At 36.7% G+C, this 27,071-nt stretch overlaps 2 protein-coding genes across 2 annotated transcripts in view; both read right to left on the reverse strand.

Annotated features, from left to right (window-relative positions):
* Window positions 1-104: 104 nt before the first annotated feature.
* LOC127414846 (spermatogenesis-associated protein 6-like) lies at window positions 105-16,955 on the reverse strand. Its single transcript, XM_051653187.1, is given in 14 exon segments — window positions 105-306; window positions 2,864-2,955; window positions 3,781-3,877; window positions 8,248-8,300; window positions 8,302-8,367; window positions 8,494-8,534; window positions 8,872-8,989; window positions 10,030-10,278; window positions 13,138-13,218; window positions 13,437-13,561; window positions 15,225-15,266; window positions 15,373-15,421; window positions 15,542-15,679; window positions 16,743-16,955. Coding segments are annotated over 14 exon segments (1,407 nt in total). The 5' UTR covers window positions 16,833-16,955; the 3' UTR covers window positions 105-140.
* Window positions 16,956-23,280: 6,325 nt separating this feature from the next.
* LOC127415255 (cytosolic carboxypeptidase 6-like) overlaps window positions 23,281-27,071 on the reverse strand; it is a 594,524-nt gene continuing 590,733 nt past the window's right edge. The window contains exons 12-13 of the mRNA XM_051653931.1: window positions 24,239-24,335; window positions 23,281-23,818 (exon numbers count right to left, since the gene is read on the reverse strand). Coding sequence (XP_051509891.1) covers window positions 23,716-23,818; window positions 24,239-24,335 — 200 coding nt within the window. The 3' untranslated portion in view covers window positions 23,281-23,715. The remainder of the gene's footprint in view (window positions 23,819-24,238; window positions 24,336-27,071) is intronic.

Below are 27,071 nucleotides of genomic sequence, written 5' to 3' on the forward strand. Positions count from 1 at the left end.
TATTTGTTCATATCATTAAAACTGCTTGTGAAGCTGCTTGAATCCTCTTTCATTCAACATCGAGTCACATAATACAACAATACATTAAAAGCTACAGTTAAGAGTCTAGAGGCAACCTGTGGTCATTACGTCCATGTGTGTTATCCACTGTTTCCTGACTGTGATGCGTTTCTGTAAAGGTTCTTGTAGATTTTGCTCAAACTTTCTTCAAATATGGCTCTGTGGGGCTTCCCGGTGTAAACGGCTGCTTTGTTACTCCAAAATGTTCCGTTGTCTAAATGAACAGATGGTTCTCCAGGAAGAAGCCTGCATGGACCGGACAGTGTGTTACACAATGTTCACTGAATATCAAACTAAACTCATTCATAACTGTGTATGGCAAATAACGAACTAATCCCTTAAACCAAGGATATAAACATCTTAACTTTGAATCTACAGCAAGTTTATGCAGAGTTTTTTTTTTGTTTTTTTAAGGGGCCATTTACACAACGTTTTCAACTAAAAACAGAAAACTATGCGTTTTGGCTGTTCGTTTACACGACAATGGCGTTTTGGGGCCTGAAAACGCAAACGGGTTTCAAAGTGCAAGTTTTTGAAAATGATGCCGTTATCGTCTCCGTGTAAACATACAAAAACATGAATTTGTGAAACGATGACGTCATGTGCATGTGTATTACGTGTTATATAAAGTATGATGGATTGATAGGCATCAATTTGAGATGTATAATTATCAATATGAATACTGGTGTCTGTGCAAATAATAAACAATTTATTCACTTGGAGTGTTTTGTATGGAGTGTGAACATTGTACAGTAGGCAGAACCTGCAATTTGAAAATCTTAATGTGTGGATTCAGATGGGAAAAATGTATTTGTATTTTAAATATTATTTACTTTTATTTGATGTACCTTTACCCTGCAATTACACCGCTTATGTATATAGCCTATAGACAGAGATGTGATGCCATGTACAGTATTTAATGATATGCTTAGAATATGAAAACATGAGGCAGTGAAAATGCATGTTAGATCCAGTGTACACAAGTCCTCTCTCTCTCCGTCAGAAGATATCCATATATCAGAGTTCTGTCTGATATCCAAAACCAGTCAACATCAACAGCTTGTTAACTTACTCTCCTACCAGCCCAAGAGTCAGCAGGGGGCATACTGGAAGAAGGCAGGAGATGAAGTGATGGTAAAAATAAGCAGAGTTTACTGAATAATCTTGAGAGTTCAGTCTATAGGCATGCGCGCGAGTACTTCAAAACAACACGCGAGACATTCAAAACTACAATGGCGGACTACAGGACTGTCTATGTGCTGCTCAAGATTTTTAATTTATTGATGCTTCTCCAGCAAAGTAATTGTAGTAATAAAATACGGAAGCCCTGAACCGCAAGGTGAAATAAATACAATAAAATAGTGTCTCAGTTCCTTCCTGAGCCTAAGTCTTACATTTTTTCTCTCTCTTCAAAACAATGCATGCGGTACCAACCTTGGCCACCAGGTGCCACTATCAGTAAACATGTAATCTTATGCTTTTAATGCTTTGTTGCTATATAGCTGAATAATACATTTATTATTTATTTAAGGGTTTGCAAACCTTAATCAAGATTAAAATCAGATTACATATGTTTGATATGGCATTCGTTGTCGTGTAACAACTGGAGTTGTTTTTTTGTTTGAAATTGTTGGTCTTTCTAAACCATCTATGCCGTTTGCTCAGTGTTACATGGTGGAAGCGAAGGAATTTATTGAGGAAAATGGGAAACATGGGGAAATTAATTTTGTCTGTCCTTTTGAAGTGTTAGGGGTACATCTGGTAATGTTAATATTGTTGTAAGTAATCTAATTTCTAAACGAAAAGACTGAATGGGGATGTCATGTGCAGACTTTCATGGTGGAATTGAATTATAATACATTTTAATATAACAAGTTGTCTATGCTTCTGAAACACACTGTCTACTGCAGAAGTGAAGAGTTCCAGATGAAGAATGTCAAATAAATATCCAAATATTGTTGGTCTGTCTAAACATGAGCTAGACAGTTATGCCAATGTAAAATGCTCATCCCAAACAAATTGGTGAGGGGTGAGGAATCACCTATAGTATCGCTCCCCGGGTTCCGCCGGGGGGAAGAGTATAAGGCTACACACACATTACCAGACGTACCCCAAAACTCACATTACAAATTCGTATTAGGCATTCGACAGGTTTTACTTTTTCAGATTTCGCAATAAATTTGCATGATTAATTATAAATAAACCATCGTTTTAAAAATTTTTTATATTGTTTTTATTTTCATGCATATGCCGATGGTTTTAATTTGGTCAATAATTGGCCAATAAATATCTGTGGCTGACACATCGGTGCATACATAGTTTTAAGAAAACAACCTGCTGGGTTCACAAAGGTATGACAGTCTTTTATAAATTATGTAAAGACTCAAATATGATATGCTGTACATTCTGTAACATATATATTTGTGCAAAATTGACAAAATATCCACAAAACCCCCTAAAATTCTCACTTGGAATGTCAAAATAACGGTCATAAGGTTTTCATTACACTTTTAATTTAAGAAATTAAGAATGAATACAGCCTTTAAATGAATAAGTTTATAAGTTTCTTGCACACAAGAATCAAAAAATACCGTGCAGAGAAAATTAAGTTATAAATGATTCAATATAATGTTTGCAAAAAACAAAATAGATAGCACACCTAAGGCTAACATTATTTGCAAACATTTTGAATGGAGTATATTAAGCGGTTCAGGCTGAATTTATAGAAGTTTAACATCAGACTGAATGTTTGTGCAATATCAATATCAATACAGTGCTGCCTTGCAATACATAGGGGGTTTACCTGTCCTGTGGTAACCCGCTGTCAATCAGTGAGCCACGGTAGGCGGGGCCAGGTAAACTCTGTGTGACCCCTTCCTTCTCACTCTCTTCATTCTGACAAACAGACAGGACAAATTATAATTTAAAACTAGGTTCTGAAATATTTAAATGGATGATCTCAATGTTCACTAACATGGTGAAATCAGCACAAAGATATGCAAACAGTGTTGCTGAATATCCCAAGCTAATTACATTTCTCTTAAATCTGCTAATGCTAATAAGAGTAAAGCTGTTTATAAAGCAGATTCTTTGAACTGCTTGATTAATATCCTTAAAAAATAAAACCCTCTCCTTCCCTCTATTTAACTCTGGAGTGGATTACACATTTCTCTATTTGAGCTGGGCTTTAGCCACGTAGCACTTGGCACCCAACTGCGCCACAGTGGCACTTCTCTTCTTTCTCTCTCTTTAATCTGAAAATTTGCGCCTGTAACGACAGCTGTCATCCTGCAGACCTCTCTCCCACTGAACACACTATCCATTTTTTCCTCTAAGGGGGATTTGCAGAAGCTTTAGAGTAATTAGAATTCTTTAGCTTTGCTTTCGCATCAGGGTGTTCCAGTGAAATGCAGCGTGGGTGGAGATGTGTTTAAACGGCCCACGATTCCACCACACAGAAAGAATGAGCACGTAAGTTGATTAGCTCGTTCACTTCCTGGAAGACAGTGGTGGCACATCCTGACACAATGGGTGTGAAGAATACAGAATGGCTGACAGAGTGAATGGAGAGCGTTTGAAACACTGACATGCGCTGTAATGAGTGCTTTTGAGTAAAGTGTCATGAAACCCCCCCATTTCAGTACCAGTCGTTCACACCACAGACTTAACCTGCGTAAAATGATAGCATAACGAGGAATTGCGATCTTACACGTGACGTACAAAGGTAAGCTTGCAGCGGGGTCCGTGGGTGTTTAAGATTCTCTGCACTCGTCTGTGGATTTCCACTGACTGTGAGGGACTGGAGGAACTCTGGAACCTGCAGGAGAAGCAAAATAACATGCCTGAAAGTACGTCTCACTCTAAAGAGACATTTTTAGACTTTTAAAAATTAGTGATTAAGCAATGAAACTCTCTTAGATTCAAATACACTACATGGCCAAAAGTATGTGGACACCTGAACACCACACCCCTATCTGCTTGTTAAACATTTAAAGGGTTAGTTAACCCAAAAAATGTCATTTCAAACCAGGCTCGTGACAAAAATGCCCCAAAATTAATGTAATGACATGTGTGGGGCTGGGCGCAAAAAATGCCCCCCTAATAAGTTCCTCAATTTCTTATTTGTAACATCAGATGTATTTCTTAATATTATTTTATAGGCCTAGTATACTAATCATTGCATGAAATTATTTGTTGATTAATTAATTCATTGTAAAACAATACATCATATTTTGTATAGCTTAAAAAAATATGCCCTAAAAATGCCCTCATAAAACCCCCCGGAAAAACAAATATTGCTCTATAATGGAAAAGTTAATTTCTGACAGTTTCAGACCCATATGACTGTTTTTTAAAGGAGATTTTAAGCAGAATGTTCAGTTTCGGTCACCAGTCACTTTTATTGTATGGAAAAAAAAAGATGCATTGACAGTGAATAGAGACTACAAGGCTGTCAGTCCCTAACATTCTGCCTAACATCTCACTTTGTATTACATAAATGAATGCAGGTCATATGGGTTTGTAATAACATGAGAGTGAATGAATGATGACAGAATTTTCATTTTAAGGTGAACTATACTTTTAATTTTAAAATCACGATCTAGGGTGATTTTTTGGCTGCTTGATTTAAGGCACCTGCCAGTAATGGATTTAGCTGAAATAGCCAAATCCGTTACTTGGAAGCGGGTGTCCACATACTGTACTTTAGGTCATGTAGTGAACCATTGGAACCCGTAATGACATCAAGTACTCTGGAGTAAACCCCACAACAGTTTGATTCCAACTCTGACCACTAGTCTGTGCTGTTGCCCTTAGAGTGGAGTGCTATTCTGTTGGGAAATCCAAATGGCTTGTTGTAAATTTCAAACCAGTTAAATCATGAAGTTAAATCACAAATTCACATGCAGAGACATTTATCTCCAGCCCTGTAGCAAATGCTGATATTTTCATTTTGCGCATCTAAATATGCCACAAGAGAGAAAGAGAGGCTTAGATGAGGAATTTTTCACACAACCTATCTGTGTCCTGGGGTTCAGAGTATCAAAACCTGCACATGAATAAACTAGCAATATAATAGTACTTAGTATTAACTAACATTGTTTGAAAGGATAGATGGGGAGAATCAATTAGAACCTGTATAAAGAAGAAACAAAATGAAAGGAGGGATAAAAAATTAACAAATTTAAATGAAATGTTGTGCCTTACTATGGTTCTTTATCTTTAATGGTCGCAACGCAGGCTGTGCTTTAGATCAGTGGTTCTCAACTAGTGGGCATAACAATGCTCATCGCAAATAATAACATGAATCTGTCACTTGGTAGAAGCTTGGCAAATTAGCCAGATGCTAACACACTATGGTTTCACTTTGAACAAGACTTAACATGATTTGTGTCATTTTTTTTTATTTTTTTTTAACATTTCGTGAACCAAAATTGACAATTTTCTTGTTCGGCTTATGTCATAATAATAATTTTGATTTTAAAAGGATAGTTCACCCAACAATGACATTTATGTCGTCATTTACTTACCCTCATATGGTTCTAAACACAAATGACTGGAACACCAATGGAGATGCCAGGCAGAATGATAGCCTCAGTCACCATTCACTTTAATTGAAATGGAAGAAAGAAGTCATACAGATTTTAAACAACATGAGAGTGAGAAAATAATGGCAGAATTTTCATTATTTGGGGGAACTATCCTTTTAAGGATTTTTTTTTTTTTAAGGAAATAATAATTTAAAAAAAATGTATCCCCTCTCCTGCCCAATTTTGGAATGCCCAAGTCCCACTACTTACTAGGTCCTCCTGGTGGCACGGTTACTCACCTCAATCCAGGTGGCAGAAGACAAGTCTCAGTTGCCTCCGCTTCTGAGACAGTCAATCTACGCATCTTATCACTTGGCTTGCTGTGCATGACACCGCAGAGACTCACAGCATGTGGAGGCTCATGCTACTTTCCGTGATCCACGCACAATTTACCACGCGCCCCATTGAGAGCGAGAACCACTAATCGTGACCACGAGGAGGTTGCCCCATGTGACTCTACCCTCACTAGCAACTGGGCTAATTTGGTTGCTTAGGAGACCTGGCTGGAGTCCCTCAGCACGCCCTGGATTTGAACTTGTGACTCCAGGGGTGGTAGTCAGCGTCAATACTCGCTGAGCTACCCAGGCCCCAACATTTTTGTATGAGAAACAATTTTATGACTGTGTTGGTTCATCACTTGATGGCTAATATAAAATCTAGGTCCAAAAGCAGAAAAAGTTGAAAACTGCTTTAGACTGTCTGTATAATTAGCACAAACAAAGCACAGAAGTGCAGACTGAACTTCAGAAGCCATCGTTTCTTTCATCCCCCCATCAGCAGCTCAGAAAAGACGTGCCTGCTCTCTCATTGTGTGAATCTATGGAGCGAAGCTTAATCTGCAGGCCTATGACTCCAGCCATGCTTTCAATTGACAGAATAGTATCACACATTTCCCACTATTTACTCTCAAGTCTAAGATTGTCTATTGATTTGAAATGTTTGCTCTGGCCCCTGCGGAAAAAGAGGAGGCGTTAGAGAGACTAGCAAACAAACAAACAAACATTTGCTGGTTTTGCAGCCGATGTTCAGATCAATGACACGGGTCTCTCGGAATTTATTAAAAACTGTGCATCGGGTCAAACGCATTAGATCTCACTGAAACCCAATCAATACCATTTCTTCTTGTTTTCTCTTTTTTTCCGTTTCTCTTAAGCAATGAACAATCATGACCAAACATCAGATTCTGTCATTTGAAGGTGAGGCAGTAAATTCATCTTGTTTGTTGTGTGATCAAAATATGGATTTTTGAAATGGACGCTCTGTTTACTGGCCTTTGTTTTTATGAGCCGCACATTTAGTCAATATCATGTAATTGGAAATTCATAGGGAAACAGGCCATGAGGTAGCACTTTTACTTATATTCACATGTTGGTAGGTTTAAGGAAAATTAATATAATAAATTGTGGATTTTAGGAAAATGCCACGGCCATGACAAATAATGAAAAACACACATGAAAGGATAAGTATAATGCTTCCGTTTGTCCCTAATAAAAATAAATAAATATATAGGCTAATGCCAAAAACAAACAGAATGAAAAAACAAAAAAACTAAGACTGTTAAATTCCAATAAACAGTGTGTAAATGTTTAGTTCATCTTTAAAGTCCACATTTATCAAAATTTACCATATTTTCTTTTTTAATGCGTGTCCTGAGGTCTTGGGTGTTTCTTCACCCTCGGGCACTTTTCGCATTGTGGACTTCTAGAAAGTAAAGTCTCGCTAGAACATTTTCCACACTCTCACAATTTTTTTTTATTCATCTACTAAAAATGTCCAACAGTATATGTACATGCCTCACAGGACTTTTCCTAAAAGTCATGAAAATTCCAGTATCGCTTCAATCACATCTCAAATTCTGTATTGTGCTTAATAGATTTCCGCGATGGAAATGAAATATTTCGTTTTTGAAAAGCCAACTCCTTTGTCTTGCTAATGTAGATTTCAAAGATTATATTCTATGCATCCAAGTAAATACATTCAATGAAATGTCGCCACCCAAAAATACTCACAAGTGATATTTGAATTTTCTCTGTTTTCTTCAAGCATCACTTGTGTCATATTTCATCTCAAGCATGCTCTTCACTGACAAACAAGTACATTAACTTTATTTGGGGCAATTATTATAAATTGTATTATTATAAATTATTATAAATAATAAATTATTTGGTGTGGTGCAAATGATGCCACAATTTTGGGAGAGTTGTAATTTTTGGAAAAATTTATAGAAATCATTTCAAAACAAAAATTGAAATGGTTTATATTTATTTCACTCGTTGTTTAGATTATCATATATTTAAACATGTAATAATTAGTATTTTTAAAAAGGATTTTCATAGTTTAATATTGAAAGTCTGGGTCTGGCACAAGACTAAAACAGTATATTCTATACATAAATGGCATTTGAAAAGTAACAAAAATAAATCATGAACACATGGTAAAAATTTTCTAATTCAGTTTTAATGACACCGTATAACAAAAAGAAGTCAGATCACTAATAGCCATCCAATCAACTCCCATTGGATAAAATTCAGTCCCGGTCTTGATTTTTTTTTTCTTGTTGAATATTGTTTGAATACTTGTTGAAAAGTGTCAAACTCACCGTTCTCTAAGGGAGGAGCGGGTCAGGACCGGACTCTGATCTCTGAGAGCTGCTGGACACAGGGGTCGAATGGTCTTTAGGGACATTATTTTGAGCACTGCTGGCTGCCTGCATAGATGCCTTCCCAAGAGATGTGGTGTAGAAATCAGGGTCAGAATAGGCTAGCAGTTTCCTACATGAATCCGTATTAACCTACTTAATGTTACTTTACAGCCTCTGTGACAAACCAATTGCTTTGTAACATACCTGGGTGGGCTTTGATCTGAAACTTCTGAGGAGAGAGGGATCTAGACAGCAAGAGGAGATTTGTTGGCAAATACTGTTAAATATATACTACACAAAACACCTCTAATAATGTTTAATAGTGACATTACAAGTTCAAAGATTTTTACGAGTTCACCCAAAAAACAGATGGTAGGCAGAATTTTAGGGACTGACAGCCTCAGTCACCATTCACTAGCATTGCATCTTTTTTCTATACAATGAAAGTGAATGGTGATTGGGGATAACATTCTTTCTAACATCTCCTTTTGTGTTCCATGGAGAAAGGTTTGTGTGTAAATGGTAACAGAATTTACATTTTTGGGTGAACTCTCCCTTTAAAAACACAACTATCATTGTGACCTGTGAGGTCTGCAGCGTAGCTCCGTGATCGCAGATGCAGGGGGCTTCTTTTTGTAGAAGACAGAGATAGAGGATGCATAGGGGATTCTATCAATGATGCGTTTGGGCTTCGGGGCATCTGCAAACATAAAATGCAATCAGCTACTTTGCCCCTTAAAAAGATAAATAATCGCTTTAGCAGGTGAAGCAATGTGCATCAACACTCCACTGACACATGGGGCATTGATTATTCAAATGAATTGGTCTTTAAATTCAGAGTTAATCACTTCTGTGGGAAGGTTAAAGCGAGGAGAGAAACTTTTAGTTTTAAATAACTCGGTGTCAAACTCATTCAGGTGTCTGTGTATCAATCCAACTTTCAGACTTCAATTAGACCAGTGCTACTTCATATAAACAGTAAAGTGACCACACCAGCGAATGAAACAAGCCATTTAGTTTTCATGCAAAACAAGTGTGCTGACTTTAAACACATATTGATAATAAACTATGCACTGAAATCTGCTGAAATAAAGAGTGAATTATTTATTAATCACGGTCTGACTCTTAATCAATTTAATTGTAGCCTCGGGATTTACTTTGAAAAGGCTACTCCATTTTTAAAAGGCCTGTGACAGAAAATACCATGATGATATCAAATGCAATTCCAAGAGCTGCCTTTTATACATGACAGCTTTGATATTTGCACTGCGGGAAGTACTGTTATTTTAGAAAGCACAGAAAAAAGAAACAAGAGGGAGAATTTATGTTTTTGTGCCAGTCAAGAAAGAGGTGGAAATTGACACAACCGTCTGTCGGCTGTAATCAAACGCCCCCCACAGAGAAATTAAAATATTTGAAAAAATTAAAAACTAAAAATTATTATAATTGGTTTTTTTTTAATGGATGAGTACAACTGGAAAGTGACTAGTCAAGCATACATGGGAACTCTTTCAAAACTGTTGGACCTCATGAAGTTGGTTAAAAGAATACCCAGAGTGTGCCGAGCATTGAAAGAAACAACAGAGCTGACATTTTTAATTTGTGTGAAATGAAAGAATTAACATTTTTGGGTGAACTATCCCTTTAATAGTTTGGATGACTACTATTATTGTAAAATATGGAAAATAGTAATAGCTGCTTTTGCACCATCAGTCATGTGACCTGTAAAATATCACACACCACAAAAGGAGGCTGAGGGACGGTCTCTTTCTTAAACGTATAGGGCCCCAGTTTGAGGTGGTTGAGTCGCTGTCTGGTGTCCTCGGACAGCTGACACATCTTACGGTGAGTGTACGGTGCAGGGCAGTGGCTCTGGGACGCTACCGTTGGCTTCTCGTATCCACAAGGTGGTGCTGTGTGTGGTTTTCTCTTCTTTGCAGGTGCAGGGCTATTTCTCACACGACAAGGCTTGGAGGAAGGTCCACATGACTAGATATGGAAAAGGACACATTCATCAAACATAATACATACCTGTGCAAGTTTTTGGTATATAAAAAAAATGCAATTACTGCAATTAGTTTTATGTGGTAAGCAGTTATGACACCATCAGCGATCACACATACAAATGGCTCTGAATTTCTCTGAACTTTCTGAAACTATTGTTGCACTGAGGCCATGAAACATGGTGCAATTTCTGCACCATTAGTGGCAAAATTAATAATGGTTTTAATACATGCAGAAACCCACAGAGGCCATAAAAAAGTTGTGATCTCAAGAAAACAAGACAAAAACTAATAATAACATTTTGTTAAAAAAAACAAGAGTGGTGCCACCACAATGTGGTTGGAGTGTTGCTATGTAGTTGCCAAGGTAATCTGGGTGGTTTGTAGCAAGTTGCAATGCAGTTGCATCCCCAAAGTCTTTTCCATCTGTTAATTGTCAGCCAGGTGAAAGTCTAATCGCTTAGAAAAGTAATAGCACACCTATCCTCAACAAGCTGCATGATCTGAAGCATAATTCATATCTATAGCACAATAGGGTGAGGGGCGAATTACATGTCAAAGTTTCATACTCAGGTTTAGAGGTTTTTCAAATCCTTACCCCTAAGTATGAGCAATAGTAATCGTGATGCTTGATTTGGAAAACCACACTTGTAATAATGCATGGCCTCTGAGGGCCTCCATCTGTTTGTAAACAATCATTATCTTTCCATTTGATACCACTAGTGGAACAGAAATGACACAGTTCACCTTTAAAATACAAAAGAAACATTTTTCCACCAAAGAAACTAAAGAACATCCCAGAAGAAAAGAGTATAAGGTTGAACTTTATTGTAGTCTTTCTGTTCCTATAGTGCTAATCCATTAATTTCCTTCTTATTTACACATGTAACCTGATGTAAACCTTTTCTCAGTGTTCCAATCTCACCTTTGCATGCAAATGACTTCAATAACTCTAATCTCAGCTAACATAATTCTGAGCCCCAATAACTCTGTTCCTGCAGGCGCTGCCTGGGTAAATATGTTTTTTTAAAATGTTAATTGCGTTTGATGGCCGGTCTCAACCTAATATGATAATGGCATTACATGGATGCAAAAAACAACGATAATTTAAATGCTAATTGGAACATCCTGGCATATTAAGCCATTTCTAAAAAGCAGAGAAAGAAAAAAGTAAATCCTGATAGAGATTGCTGTTTGAAGAGAAGAGATTTAATGAAATTAAACTAAGTAGCCTTTTCTCCTTTTATTCTCTACCCCTACCCCATCTCTTCTTCCTTTTTCATTGGACGGAGGGACAAAGAGGCCTTTTTAAAGCATGAGTTGCGCTTGTCTGATGTGATTAGTGGCTCGGTTGGTGTTGGTAATGGGAGATAAAGCTGGATGTCCTTGAAACAACAAAGCCAGCACCACAAGTAGCTTATTAAACAAGGAACAAGAAGCTCTGTTCAAATGCATGCAAATCACACAGAGAAAGCCTGTTTTACAGAATGCCATGTCAAGTCCGAGCTAGGGGCATACACAAAGGGAGGACTTGCACATCAAACAGGCCCAAAGCGACGGTCAACAGCAAAAACGGTTTTAACGAGGGTCTAAGAAACGTGACATGAAGGATGCACACAATCAGCACCTCTAAATGGACCATCCTCACAGACAGACGGGTTTGAGAACATCTAATGGAAGAAACAAATTGCACCAGTCAAGTCAAACTGATCAACACTTGCTTGGAAAAAGCAATGCCTTGAAAAGCAGGTTGAAACGAGCCAATTCTCTGTAATTACCTGTATGCTAAAAGAGCATCCTCCTGAAATGGGGTGTCAGACCACTAGAATGACAGCAGCTAACACAACAAGTGGAACAAGTGGCACAGATGGTAGGAGACAGTTTGATTGACAGGGAGAGCCATCATACTCCCACATACATCTAAGAAAAGCCTCGTTAAACGAAACGCACGAGAGTCATTTAATTCTTATATAAGAATTAAGATAATTCTTCCTTTTCATTTAAACGTCAGTGTTTCCTTTCATTTAGGACCACATACAGTACCATGGTGCATCAGCTGCACTATAATGAAACTAGATTCTAAAACAAATTTAAGAAAATATGTGTGGCACAGAACCAGAATGATAATGTGTTCTGGGTGGACAAAAGAACCAACTCCCAAGTTTCTATGATATTCTGCTCGCTAGATGGTTCCTGGTCACCTTCATTGTGAGTATATGGCATTTTTATCACCCATTTTAGCGTCTGCAATGTAAAAATGGCAAGTCTGATCAAATGTAATAGCATACCTCTTCTAAACAAGCCACATGATTTTAGGCATCGCTCATGTTTGTAGCACAAATGGTGTGCCAAAGTTTAAAGCATAGTTCACCCTAAATGAAAATTCTGTCTTCATGTTGTTCCAAACTCATATGACTTTTTTTCTTCAGTGGAACACAAAACGAGACGTTAGGCAGAATATTAGCCTCAGTCATCATTCACATTCACTGTATGTGAAAAACCAATGAAAATGAATGGTGACAGACTACAATTCTGCCAAATATCTCCTGTTTTGTTTCATGGAAGAAAGACATTCATATAAAACAACATGAGGGTGTTGTTCGTTTATTGTAAGTGCCTCACTATAACCCAGATTTTTGCTTTTTTTTTTTTTTTATATAAAAGGAGGGACGAGTCTAAATACATTTTTGTGGTAATCAACTTAATGCCTCAAATGCTGTCGAATGAGCTTAGCTTGTATTCAACCCGGAATATTTCTTTAAATCACTAACCCTAAATATGAACTATAGTAATAGTAGTGCTTAACTTAGCAAGCGCTACTAATAGTAATAGCCTAGAGACTCACAGACATGGGAGGCTGACCATGCTTCACATCACTCTCCTCAATAATGGACGTCGTTGAAAACTCCACTTTGGGAGAGATTCCCTGAGGGAATAAGAAAGGAGAGATAGAAAGCAGAAAAAAAACATCACTAAACTTTTAAAAATGATGAAAAGACAGAGAGCAAATGCAGATAATAGCACTCTTGGCAGATCAATTTAGCAAAACAACCTACGTCTTCAAGCAAATAGCAGGAAAATGGCTCTGCCTTTTAAGATGCATCAGAGATATGACAAAATGCTCAGAGTAAGAGACATACGCACGGGGAAAGAGACGGATCTCTTCATCAGAATTTCTCTCTCTGGGCCAGGGCTTCTGGGAGTCAGGCGCGGACCTGGATACAGAAACTCCCGGGTGTTGTCTTTAAACGTGGCTAGGATTTCACCTTCTGCAAAGTCAAATAAAAAATAGATGATGGAATGTTGAATTCTGTCCTTTTTTTGTTGACAGCACTGGGTAATAAAAATGTTTCTGGGCAATAAAGCTGTTTTTTTATGTTATGCTTTGAAGCAGTAACACAACAGAAATGAACAAGTGTCAAACAATCTCAGCCCAAGAGACTATTGTAACTAGCACGATTTATACTAGAGGTCGACCGATATATCGGTTTTGCCAATTAATCTGCACCGATAACAGATTTCTGGAACTATCGGTTATCGGCAAAAATCCACACCGATAGTTTTTCCCTGTTGCGTCCGGTGCTGGAGCAGCTGGGAAGGGTCCGCTGTTGTTATACAGTATGAGAGCGGCCTCTAGAGGCGAAATAAAAACTATCACTTCACTGATGCTTTGTGGTGTTTGTTTTGACATGTGAGACTACATTCTGCATAGAGTGGAACACTTCAGATGCGGATTTAAAACATCAACAACGAAAAGCTATGTATACAGTACACTACAGTACACGTTGTCATATCATTATAAAGTAATTAATTTGTTGACTAGATGCTGCATTAGTAGAGAACAGCAGTATGTTTGCCGACAAGGCTGCGAGGACGCTAACATTAAAGCTAACCTCAAGCGGTTAGAACAATGTGACAAAAATACACGCAAGTCCTACCCAAATGTTTAAATGTCACGATTGTTACCATCTATTAAAATCTATTTGCATTCGTTTATATCCAGCTGGTCACATTTATGCATTCGTTAGCCAGCTAAGTTGCATATTTAAATCTAGTGACGTGAGAAAGCAAATTAATATCTTCATGTAGCCAAGAAAAATGTATAAACAAACCAGAAACGAATCTGATTTAAATGTAAAAAAAAAAAATTATCCTCACTGTAATACGATGACTTCATATCAATCACATTCTTGTGCTAAAAAAGGCTAGACACAGCAATGTGGTATTTCGCTGTTATTATGAAGCTTGCGTCTGGAGTAGTAGGAATCAGTGCAAGTGTAACACCATGTGAACTGTCTATTAAATCTTTGTTTAAACACTGGCCCTTAACACTTAATTAGTTTAATAATTTTAAACCATGACTTGCTCTGCACATAAATAACTAATGTTGGCATTATATTCATGCTGTATAGCCAGAGTGGAACTGGCCCCCACAGTGAGCCTGGTTTCTCCCAAGGTTATTTTTCTCCATTAACCAACATCTTATGGAGTTTTGTGCTCCTTGCCACAGTCGCCTTCAGCTTGCTCACAGGGGTTCTAAATACAATTATTATTTAATTATTTATTTTTATACACAATTTACAATCATATTTAATCAAACTACACAATGATGACTCTAAGACTTTACAGATATTACAGTTCTATCTTCTGTTAATGCATGATTTTCTGTAAAGCTGCTTTGAAATTATGTGTGTTGTGATAAGCGCTATACAAATAAAAATGACTTGACTGAAACATGCAGCCTAACTTCTCCTTTTGTAAAGAAAATATGTCATACAGATTTGGAAGAACATGAGGTGGTGAATAAATGATTTTATTTTTTGGGTAAACTATCCCTTTAAAGTTTACAGTTTTCTGCAATATGTTGGAGAACTTAATCTACAGTCTGAAAACATCCATCTGGTTCACAGCTGGAATGGATTAAGATCTTACCTGGAGGAACAAGCTGAATAAGCTCTAAAGAAGTTGTATCATCTACAGTGAAGAAAAAAAACACATGTTACAAGGGTATATATGTTTATTGATCTGAGGTTTATGAAAGATCACAGGACCAACTGAAGATAGCCCAAAAGATTCTTACTCTCCAGATGCTCTGCAATAACACCTGGGTCAACCACTCCTACAAAGGTCTGGTGAAGAGAATGAGAGAGGAAAGAAAATAAAGACAAAGGATTTCAGCATTGTAAGAAAGTAGATGTCACAGTTTGGAATTAATCAAACCGGTTTCAATAAAGTCTGTACAATCTCACCTTCACAAACACAATTTTTTCGTGCAGCACCAGCGGAAAGACAGGAGGTACACACTTGGACTTCTGATACTGACCCATTATCCGAACACTCAGATAAATGTCCTCTTGTGATGGTAACACTACCCCCGGACAAGTGATCTATAGGGCAGAAAAACATTAAAATGAGGTCATTTTATACCAAACACCATATCTTTTGACTTTCACAAACCTAGCACTGAGCTATTGGACTTTATGATAACCTGCTCTAGCATTGTATTCTTCTTCTGCTGTCCTTTACCTCCAGATGAATTGCCTGTGTTTGTTTTTCCTCCACTGACAAAACAACCCCAATATGTGCCATGATAGTATCATATTTTTCTTTGAAGTGCCTTGGAGTACGATGTAAATACGATGAAAGAAAATAACCGAATGCACGTTTAAAAGTGTCTACTAAACATGTAAAATAGGTATTTTTCTGTGCACAATGTACATATTGTGCAAAACCAGTAGCTTTTTGTGTGTGTAAGATGTACTCTTGTCCATACTACTTATTGTATACAGTGTGTGTGTGTGTGTGTGTGTGTGTGTGTGTATATATATATATATATATATATATATATATATATATATATGGTGTACATTATGTATCTTGTTTATAAAGTAAACTTGCTATAAATCGAAACTAATACATACAGTATAATGTGTAATGATGTTTTGCTGATTATAAAACTTTGTAATGTAACATTTAGGAGATACACAATAATGCCTGCTGAGCTCGTTTCAAGTTTATATAATTTACAACATATTATCACTTCTTTATTTATTCATTTTCCTTACAAAGAGTTTCTCCATATATAAATCATAACGAATCACTACTAGATGTATAAGAAGATTCAATCTCTCTTATTCATGATGCAATGTGTGAATGAATACATGTAGCTGTCATGACGCTATAAATCACAGTGCTTTACTTTAACGTGCATTGCTTTTAATAAACGCATTTGATGCTTGAATGAATATACGAGTGTTAACGTGTCTGTGCAGGCGAAAGTTTTAATGCAATCTTTGTTGATGTCTGGTAGACTGATTTAACCATCCTTGATAGCCACTTGTGGCTAACAATACGCTAACGGCTAAAACTTCTCTCTCAACACAAGCTAACAGGAATATTTTGTAGCAGTTGGGCGGAGAAGGTAGAATGGGACACGGCTGGTGTACTTACTGCTTGGATTTCCAATTCGACGGTGCATTTCAGCGCTTTTTGTCGCATTTGTGAGACTGAAGACTTTTGAGGCGGTGACAGTTTACCCATGTTTTTAAACTTAGTTTCTATGACAACAGCCCACGCGGCCGTTGCTTAAAACTGCGAAAGAGGAAGTGAGGATAAGTGACACATGTATAAAATTGGCCTTGAATTACCGTTATATTATATTTATATTTATATCTCATTGTACCATTGTAGCATAGTTCTTGCATTTCATGCGCAATAATAAACATAGTTTAAAGGTGCACACAGAAACTTTTGTCTTTGTGTCATCTTGGGCTTACACTGACACCTAGCGGCTTGGAGCCTCATCAATAATTTTCTGTTTCAGATGCCATTGTAGAAATTAATTATTCAGTCAGCCATGATTACTTTAATCAATGAGTGAAAGTGTCAAATAACAGGATGGTTACTGGGATTACGCGAGTAGTATTCGGCTGGTCATGCGATTCGAACATGGCAGCCCCCATGTGTGGACCCTCTCCATGTAGAATTAAACAACTTTTATAAGGTTACTGATATGACTGGAGTCTTCATTTTAATGTGAGTGGTCATGATTTCCTACATATATTAAAAAATTACAATTCATGTCTTTAGGAGGTAAACTTATTTTTAATGAGGATTACTGAGTGCACCTTTAACTGTGGTATTTGTAGTAGGCTAATCATGGATAAAACTATGGATGGATCCTCTTTTTCATGGTTCCCCTTTTTGCAAACAGCTGCTAAAACTGTCCTAAGATGGTTAGCTAGTCTAAGCTGGTTTTTGCTGGTCACCCAGCCTGGTCAAACTGGTGCAGCTCGTCTCCCAGCCTGACAAGTTCAAATGTGCCCAAAACTCCTCTAAACCAGCCAAATGACTAGCCTGACCCGGCTGGGTGACCAGCTAAAACAAGCCAACCAGCTTAGGCAAGCTTTAGCTGTTTTTGTAAATCAATAGAACTATACTTTCTCCAACAAAAATTATCCATGAAATTACCATAAAAAATAGTAGCCTGAACATATTCAGAAGCTATAACTTAAACTGGGCCATTGACAAATAAGGTTGTCTGAGGTAATAGAATTAGAAATCCTTTAAAAATCAAGTTTAAAACGTGTCAAGTATGCAAAAATGTAATTTTTGTGTCCATGCTAGTTTCATACATAAAAAGTGTATATATATATATATATATATATATATATATATATATATATATATATATATATATATATATACTGTATATATACACCAATCAGCCACAGCATTAAAACCACCTGCCTAATATCATGTAGGTCCCTCTCGTGCTGCCAGAACAGCTCTGACTGGTCGAAGCATGGACTCCACAAGACCTCTGAAGATGTCCTGTGGTATCTGGCACCAAGACGTTATCAGCAGTTCCTTTAAATCCTGTAAGTTGCGAGGTGGGGCCTCCATGGATCAGACTTGTTGGTCCAGCACATCCCATAGATGCTCAATTGGATTGAGATCTGGAGAATTTGGAGGCCAAGTCAACACCTTGAACTCTTTGTCATGTTCCTCAAACCATTCCTGAACAAATTATGCAGTGTGGCAGGGCGTATTATCCTGCTGAAAGAGGCCACTGCCATCAGGGAATACCTTTGCCATTAAGAGGTCTACGTGGTCTGCAACAATCTTTAGGTAGGTGGTACGTGTCAAAGTAACATCCACATGAATGCCAGAACCCAAGGTTTCCCAGCAGAACATTGCCCAGAGCATCACACTGCCTCCACCGGTCTGCCTTCTTCCCATGGTGCATCCTGCTGCCATCTTTTCCTCAGGTAAACGACGCACACGCACCCGGCCATCTACATGATCTAAAAGAAAACATGATTCATCAGACCAGGCCACCTACTTCCATTGCTCCTTGGTCCAGTTCTGATGCTCACATGCCCATTGTAGGCACTTTTGGCGGTGGACAGGAGTCAGCATGGGCACTCTGACCGGTCTGTGGCTACACAGCCCCATATGCAGCAAGCTGCGATGCGTTGTGTGTTCTGACACCTTTCTATCATGGACAGCATTACGTTTTTCAGCAATATGTGCTACAGTAGCTCTTCTGTGGGATCGGACCAGACGGGCTAGCATTCACTACCCACGAGCTTCAATGAGGGGCGCCCATGACCCTTTTCGAGGTAAAAAAAAAAAAAAAAAAAAAAAAAAAAATATATATATATATATATATATATATATATATATATATATATATATATATATATATATATATATATATATATATTTTACAAATATCATGAATATTTGAGTCAAGAATATCAAGAAGTTTTCTGAGGGTTACTTCATTTGACCTTAACAAAGTGTGCCTTTTATAAAAATGTCAAAATATCTGATACTTTTTTGAACTACACAGGGTTTTGATGGTCTAGGGGTCTCTCTGGGGTCCTCTATTATTATTATTGTTATTATTTTGACAACAAAAATGTCAACCTACATGTAGGGATGTGCTGAACGACTAATTTCACTGACGTTTAAACGGAAATTTTTAAAGTCGACTAGTCTAAAAAGAAACCAACCTTCAGAAAACAGTCAAAAATTTGTTTATGCGACCCAATATGTTTATGACCCGAAAAAAAAAAAAAAAATGCTCTGAAAAGGTGCACATATTTCAGTCGTGTATTAGACAACTGCTCCGTAAAGAACGTTAACCAATAACAGTTAGGATGTAAAAATAAAAAAATAAAAATTGCCATAGGATAGAAAGAAATAGGCCTGTTATGTAGCCTACAATAAACCTAATGTATTCTAAACATGACGTGCACACAGAATAAAATATAGTTTAACACGTTAAGCAGTCGGCACCTTCTTGAAAACAGTCATTTTCTAGGCTACTTGCTCAAAAGCATGATGAGCAAAATCAACATGTCGACATGGTCCAGCGAAAGACGGGACTTGACTCACTAAGGCGGCTATCCTGCACTTGAAAAAGCCTGCACAGCGGAAAAATAACGTACAAGCATGCACAGATGTAAAGAAGACTCAAATGTGAAAAAATCCGTAGGAACTTTCAAACGTTTGGAAATCCGATTCCCGCACCACCGAAGTGATTTCATAACGTTGCTGAGTTTGTTTGTCTAGCAAAAGGTCATTTTCCTGCGCGCGCCGCGAGTGAGAGGGAAGGCGCAGCCTGAGGTGAAATTAAACTCTGTATCTGCTCCAGATGTCCTCTTTTTAAAATAATATTTATATTATGAATTCTATTTAAAATATGTAACATTAATATGACAGTAATTTAAGTGCAGCCTCTGTAAAAATATAAAGACAAACGTAAATGTGTAAAAATTATGATCAGTTTAATGGGGGGAAATATTAACCGACTAGTAACTCCAGTGTCAACTAGCAGCATCAGAACCGTTTAGTCGACTAGTCTCGCGCATCACTACCCAGGGCCGTTTCTAGGCATAGGCGAACTAGGCGGACGCCTAGGGCGCCACCTGCTGGGAGGGCGCCAAAGAGGAGGACTCTGCCATAGCTTCACTGCTGCTTATGTTTTAAAGAAATAATAATTAATGATTATTCTGCACTACTCATGCCAACATTTCTTTTTTCAAGAATTTCAGCTTTTATTGTGATATTTTTTTAGTTCACTGAGGTGTATTCAAGCTGAATTGTCTGAACTGTCTTTTTAATGTAATTTTTTAATAGTTTTTGACTGCTGCAATGTCCTCAGTACATTTGGTAGGCTATGAATCTACAGTATTAGGGTTATGAGCCATTCAGAATTGAAGAAGAATGCATTTTGAATTCCAGTTCAATCCCCCTGGAATTTACGCCCCTGGCGCAAACATTTAAAGCCAAGGGTGTAAGAATGATTTGAAAAGTGTGGACAGATTAAGCCACGGAACTTTGAAAAGTATGGTTATCTCTCAAAAATTATAAGGAACAAATACAGAGATTTCTAAAAGTGGTGTGGACATGCCAGCTCTGGATATAAAGATTGCTAAGTTTCAGTTTAAAGCTGCTTATAATGATGCCGAATGCATGAAGCTGCCCTCTAAGTGAACCATAAGATTGCTATTGCTAAGAGACAGACCTCACAATGACTCACTGAAGCCAGTTAACTTGAGCACAGGAATGGAACATGTCAATGTTTAAGCAGGGAAATGAAAACAGTTCTCAGCAGCCTAAGAACAATTAGGATGTGTTTGTGGCAGTGAGGTGAGCCAAGCATAAGCAATGGGTCGCGACTCTGGTTAAAATGACAGGGCAGTGGGGAAGTGAAGCTCTTTATAAGCACAAAGGCTTTTTAGGTATGACAGCACCATTACCTGTGTGTGTGTGTGTCAAGATTTTGTAGATGGATGTGTTTTCTCGTTCACATTAGCTCTCACTGTTTTCTCCTCTACCATCTAAAATGCATGTCATTTGTTTTTGCCTTTTCTGACTGATTGCTTCAGTTATTCCGAACGACTAGCCTGAAAAATTCACGCAGCTTTTCACACCCTTCTTGACTGATAGCTTCAGCCATTCTGGATTTGAGCCCCTCATACTGTGTTCTGTGTGTGTTTGTGTATGAACAGATCCGACATTGTTTAGAAATACTATATTACAGGCTTACACAGAATCTGTATTATAACATTTGGCAACATTTTCTATGAAGCCCATATTTATAATGCATTGTAAATGCATTATAAATGCATTATAATGCTTTCATGATGTCTCATAATCTGATGTACTCTGATGTACTTATCCTCTTGTTTAGTTGTACATCTGGGCCTTCCACATCTCTTTCTGTCCTTGATTGTGCCGGTTGTCCTTTGTTTTTGAAGACTGTAGTGTACACCTTTGAATGAATATTGACCTTAAGACATACCAGTCTATTGCATACCGTGGCAACTCAAAAAGAAATAAAGACAATGTTAAGCTTCATTTAATGAACCAAATATCTTTCAACTGTGTTTGATATAATAGCAAGTGATTTTCTAGTACCAAATTAGCAATTTAGCATGATTACTTAAAGATAAGGTGTTGGAGTGATGGCTGCTGGAAATGGGGCCTGTCAAGATTTTATCAAAAATGACTTTTATCAAATAATGATGGTGCTGTTTTTTTACATCAGTATTGTGCTGACTATACTTTGTGATTAGTTGAATGCCACTTTGTTGAATTAAAGTACCAATTTCTTTCCATAAGAGCAAAATCTGTACATTATTCCAAACTTTTGGCCGACATATATATATATATATATATATATATATATATATATATATATATATATATATATATATATATCTTTTTTTTTTTTTTTTTTAAAGGTGCGAGGGAGGCTTCCGCATTTGGGGTAAAAGGCCACCGGGGGGTTAAAATCATATAGTGTAAATATAGGAACTATAGGGCAAAATTTGTCAACTAAGGCAAATACTAAAAATAACGACTTCAGAAAAAGGTTAACCATTTTTTGTTCATTTCAGTCACATTTGGCATTTCAGAACATCTCAAGTATTCTATAAACAAATTAAACTCCACTGTAACTGGATCAGACAATGTGGGCCCATTTTGAAAATACTATATATCAAATCTTTTCGCCTCATTTAAGAAAACAATGTGTTTTATGGGGCCTTTAGCCCCTGCAACAGGGGGGCTTTTTACCCCAATACTATCCTTTCACTCATTGGGCAGTTATTAAAAGCTTTTGATTTAATCACCTTGAACAAAACAGAAAATTATAAATAAGTATTTTGTCTAAAAATAAATGTGGCAATTTCAGTGAAAAATGATTAAATATTAGATCAAATTACCTCAAAATCAAAGTTTAGACATTGCACGCAATGATCTCATTGATCAGGTCTATTTTGCAATATAAAGTGACAAACAGGTGTTAAGGAAAGTACTGTAGTTGTTTTTGTTGCTGTTTAGTGTTTTAGGAGAAAATAAAATCAAAGGAGAATTTTAGCCCCGTTGCACCCTATTTTAGTAGCTTGACTTGACATGTCTTATAACCTTTTAAAAATATCTAATGGAAGGTTATAACAAGACATTGACTTTTTGACTTAAAGCATAACTAATAATACAAATATGAACAGATTATAACGTCTGCAGATACAATCTGATGTTGGTCATGTTTTAATACATTATACTCTAAGGTACTATGAGTAGGTAAGTATTATAATGTATTATAATTGTGTTGACAATTATTTAAGTTATAATATATTATAAGGTGTATTATAAGACATCACATATTAATTCTAATGATTTATAATGCCTTTACAATGCATTATAAATATGGGCTTCATAGAAAGTGTTACCTAATATTTTGGTGAACAACAGACAATGTATTGATGCTTATTGCCCTGAGATTATGAAGAGAGGATTTAAAAATGCATAATTCAAAATTACCTTTGCTGCTTTGCAAAATAAGCACTCAACAAGACACCGGAAAGCTATTGTTTTTTTGTTTTTGTTTTTTGTTTTTTTTAAATCAAATACTTTATTAGAATGAAATTCATAAACACAAAGCATAAATATAATAAAACATTACAGGCCGTTTGCTTTAGATTTAAGCAATTTTCAAGCATTCAGATTTGAACAAACAACTAAACTGACTATCATGACAATTAAAAGCATTCATAAAATATAATACAAGCAATCACTTTATAAGAATGAGTACAGCTGATTGAAATACAATTCCTGTTCTCATAATAGGCAAATCCAGAAAGCAAGGCAAAGAAAGTAGTTGGTATTCACCAAAGCACTGAAAAAACAATAAATGTAGCTGGAGGGATAATTTACAGTTGATGTGTTTTCTGTGCAGTATCTCACAAGTGAGAATTAATACTGAGAACTTATCCACAGTCATCGAGTCCTATCATTACGTAAAAACTCATCAACAAATATCTGTTGGATTGACAGTATTGTAGTTCACAATGTCTGCTAGAACATTCTAGGCTGTGATGCACACCTTATGCATGTCCCTGTGTGTTTAGTAATCCCTGACTCCATGGAATTTTCTGTCACCTTTCACTTGATTCTTCCCATTTCCAGTATTATTCCCTTGATGCCTGCTGGACGTTCCTTCAAAAGTGCTGAAAGACAAAACGTGTGTTTCGTCAGAATAAAATATATTGTAAATAGTGTCTCTAAGACAGTCTAGAACACTGGTTCTCAACCAGAGGCATCTGGGGGTACAAGATTACTTAAAACGATTTAAAATGAATTATATTCAAATAATCTAACTTAATTAAAATGATTAAATACTTGTTAAAAAATAAAGATATAAGTCTACAAAATATCAACTGACAGTTCCTGATTAAGTAGGACTGCCATTGTTGCCTCCTCATTTAAATATATATATATATTTTTAAATAATTTATAATAATAAAAAATAAATAAAAATGGTGCATTCTGCCTCTGAGGATAAGGACAGCAAAAATGAACACAAAATCAGCACTGTAGATGACTTTTCATTTGCTCCCTGTTGTGAAACATGTAATTCCATTATGTACCTGTTAATGTGTCCTTTTAACTTGCTCTCATCTATCAGGTTGTTGAGTTTGTAGTAATCCAGGAACGTCCGGGCCACATTTCTACCCAGCTTCATGTCTGTAAAAGGGAGATTAAGGGGCCTTCCAGCTCGCTTTACACCTCTGAACAATATACTGTAACCACACGTCTACAAAACCACACAGATAATATTTCTGCAGGGAAAATTAAAAGGTACAATGATCCTCATTAAACATCCTTACTAGTGATCGACCAATATATAAATATATATATATATATATATATATATATATATATATATATATATATATATGAGTGTTTTTAATGACTGATGTTGATACCTATATCAAGAGAACAAGGTGACAGATGGATGATGGAAAATACAGATTATAATGCAGATAGCAAATAAGATGTAGGAAATAATTGCTAAAATTAAATGAACAAGGATTTTCCACAATATTTATTCTTAATTCCTGTAGCTCAAATGGTAGAGCATGGCCCTAGTAATGCCAAAGTCATGGGTTCGATTGCCAGGGAATGCACTATACTGATATAATGCATAGCTTGAATAAACTGTATGTTGCTGTTGTGTCTGCCAAATGCATAAATGTAAGACAATAGTCTTTTGTCATCGTAAAATCAGCACTGTGCCAGCAAATAAGAGTCAAACACCTTGAGCCCACTTCAGCAACCTGTCTCTGTATTCCTAAAGAGACAGTCGACAACAAAGCAACATCAGACTGTTTCCTAGGCCCAGCGCTGTTAGAATGTGGGATTCCTCAGAATCTCTAAATCTCTGTTCAGATGTGCCGGAAGTAATTGAAAAATAAATAAATAAATGAAAGCCCGATTTTCTCCCATCTCGTACCAACGCGACCATTTGCAGTAAATAACTGGCCAATACCCAGCAGAGCAATGTGGAGAGTAAATAAGCGGGACAGCCGAGCCAGCGCTCAGCTTCTCGTGAGAATATATCAAACGCCTCTCAGTCAAGTCAGCCAAAAGGGAAAAAAATGCATCTCATTCCTGCAGTTACTTACAGACGGAGCTTTATTTAAATTCATGCATCTACTCCACAACCCGCCCAACAAGCCCTTCCTCCACCATGCCCACGTTACAGAGAACATCAATTACTAAAAGCACTGCATTAAAGAGCTGAGGGCACTTACAATGCAGCTGAAATGGTGGGTGCCGTTTAACACACACAATAACCACACACTAGGCAAATATAAAATCATTATCCTTTCACTTAAACTCTATATATTTGAAGATTTTAAATAAAAGCATGATCCAGCATGATGTAGATCAGTGGTTCTCAATTATTGGGTTGCAGGTCTGTTCTGGTAGTGTTGCAGACAGCATTAAAAAACGAAATGCTAAATGCAAATAGTAAAACACAACTATCCATATTATCGTGCATAGCTCAGATAGCAAATAAATAGACTTAGCAATTTTTAAAAGGGAGGAGAAAATGCTTCCCATCAGTTACAAGGCCAGTATTTGAAGGGTTTAATAGCAGAAACTTGAAGCTTATAATTTTAGAAAAGCACTAATTATTATTCTTCTGTTAAATCTTGTGTTATTTGAGCTGTGAAGTTAATTGTAAAATTTAATTTTAAATAAGGGAAAACAAGTAATTTTTCTTTATTGGTAAACATTTTTTTTAACCATAAACCTATATAAATCCTGTTAGACTTCTCTTAAAACAAGACTTAATAGCTTGTTTAAAAGATGCATTTTTACTAAAAAAATAAAAAATGAAAATAAAAAAAGATTATTTTTGCAGTGTAATATGACCATAATTTCAGCAAAATAAACAGGCCCTCAACATGACCTTGATTAGCAGAGAGGTCACATGCATCTGGTGCCTTGTTGGATTCCTGAAGCAAAACCACTCATTTAGAGCATGCTGTCTGTTGGTGTGCTATAGACTGTGGTAGGACACTGGCTTAGAATAGATGTTCCATCAAGATCTGATAAGGAACGTTTTCTATAAATGTGTGTTGTGGTTAACCGGGGCTGCTCTTTTGAGGCCGCACACTGTTGATGAACGAACACAGAGGTGATATTTTTCACCTTTGGCTGTCAGCCATCTGCCGATATTCTGAGATGACATGTCTGACTGACAGAGCTGTCTGAGTGAAACAAGAGCCCTGGAAGAAAAACAAGGTAGAAGGCAATTCAGTCATTTTTTATTTTTATTTTTCCAATCTCTTCCAACAGTCAAAAATGTTTCTGGCCACATAAATCCAGAGGCCACAGCTAGAATCCTATTATCCAAAGCAGTTAACTCATAAACAATCTATCGTTGATGTGAATGGGCCAACCAAAGGACTTTGTGTCACGCCTCGTGCATGAATGATACACACATGCACACGTACGCACACACAAAATGACAATTCAATAAATTTTCTACTTTGATTTACTTGTTTATTTCTGTGTTATTCATAACTGATTCAATCTCCAAATGCACACTGGAAATAATTATTTTATTACTTAGTATTTTTGTTTTCTTGTTTTCCAGTAAAAGTCTCTAAACATCCTTGAAACAAGATACATTTACTTGAGAAGTAAAATATTAAGTCTTGTTTCAGAGAAATCTAACAAAATGTATTGTGGTTTATGCTTAAAACAAGGAAAAAACTGTGTAAGGGGTAAGAAAAAATAAATGTAATTGTTCATTGTTGAAGGCGTAAAATTATTTTTAAACAAGGGAAAACAAGTATATTTTTCTTTTGATATACAGTAAATGTTTTTTCAGTATTTGGTGAGCACGTTTTTTTTCAGCTTTTTTCTGCTGTTTAATTACTTGTACTCCATTGCGAAACAAAAAGC

The sequence above is a fragment of the Myxocyprinus asiaticus genome, chromosome 24 (genome assembly GCF_019703515.2).
Source record: "Myxocyprinus asiaticus isolate MX2 ecotype Aquarium Trade chromosome 24, UBuf_Myxa_2, whole genome shotgun sequence".
In the NCBI taxonomy this organism is placed as follows: Eukaryota; Metazoa; Chordata; class Actinopteri; order Cypriniformes; family Catostomidae; genus Myxocyprinus; species Myxocyprinus asiaticus.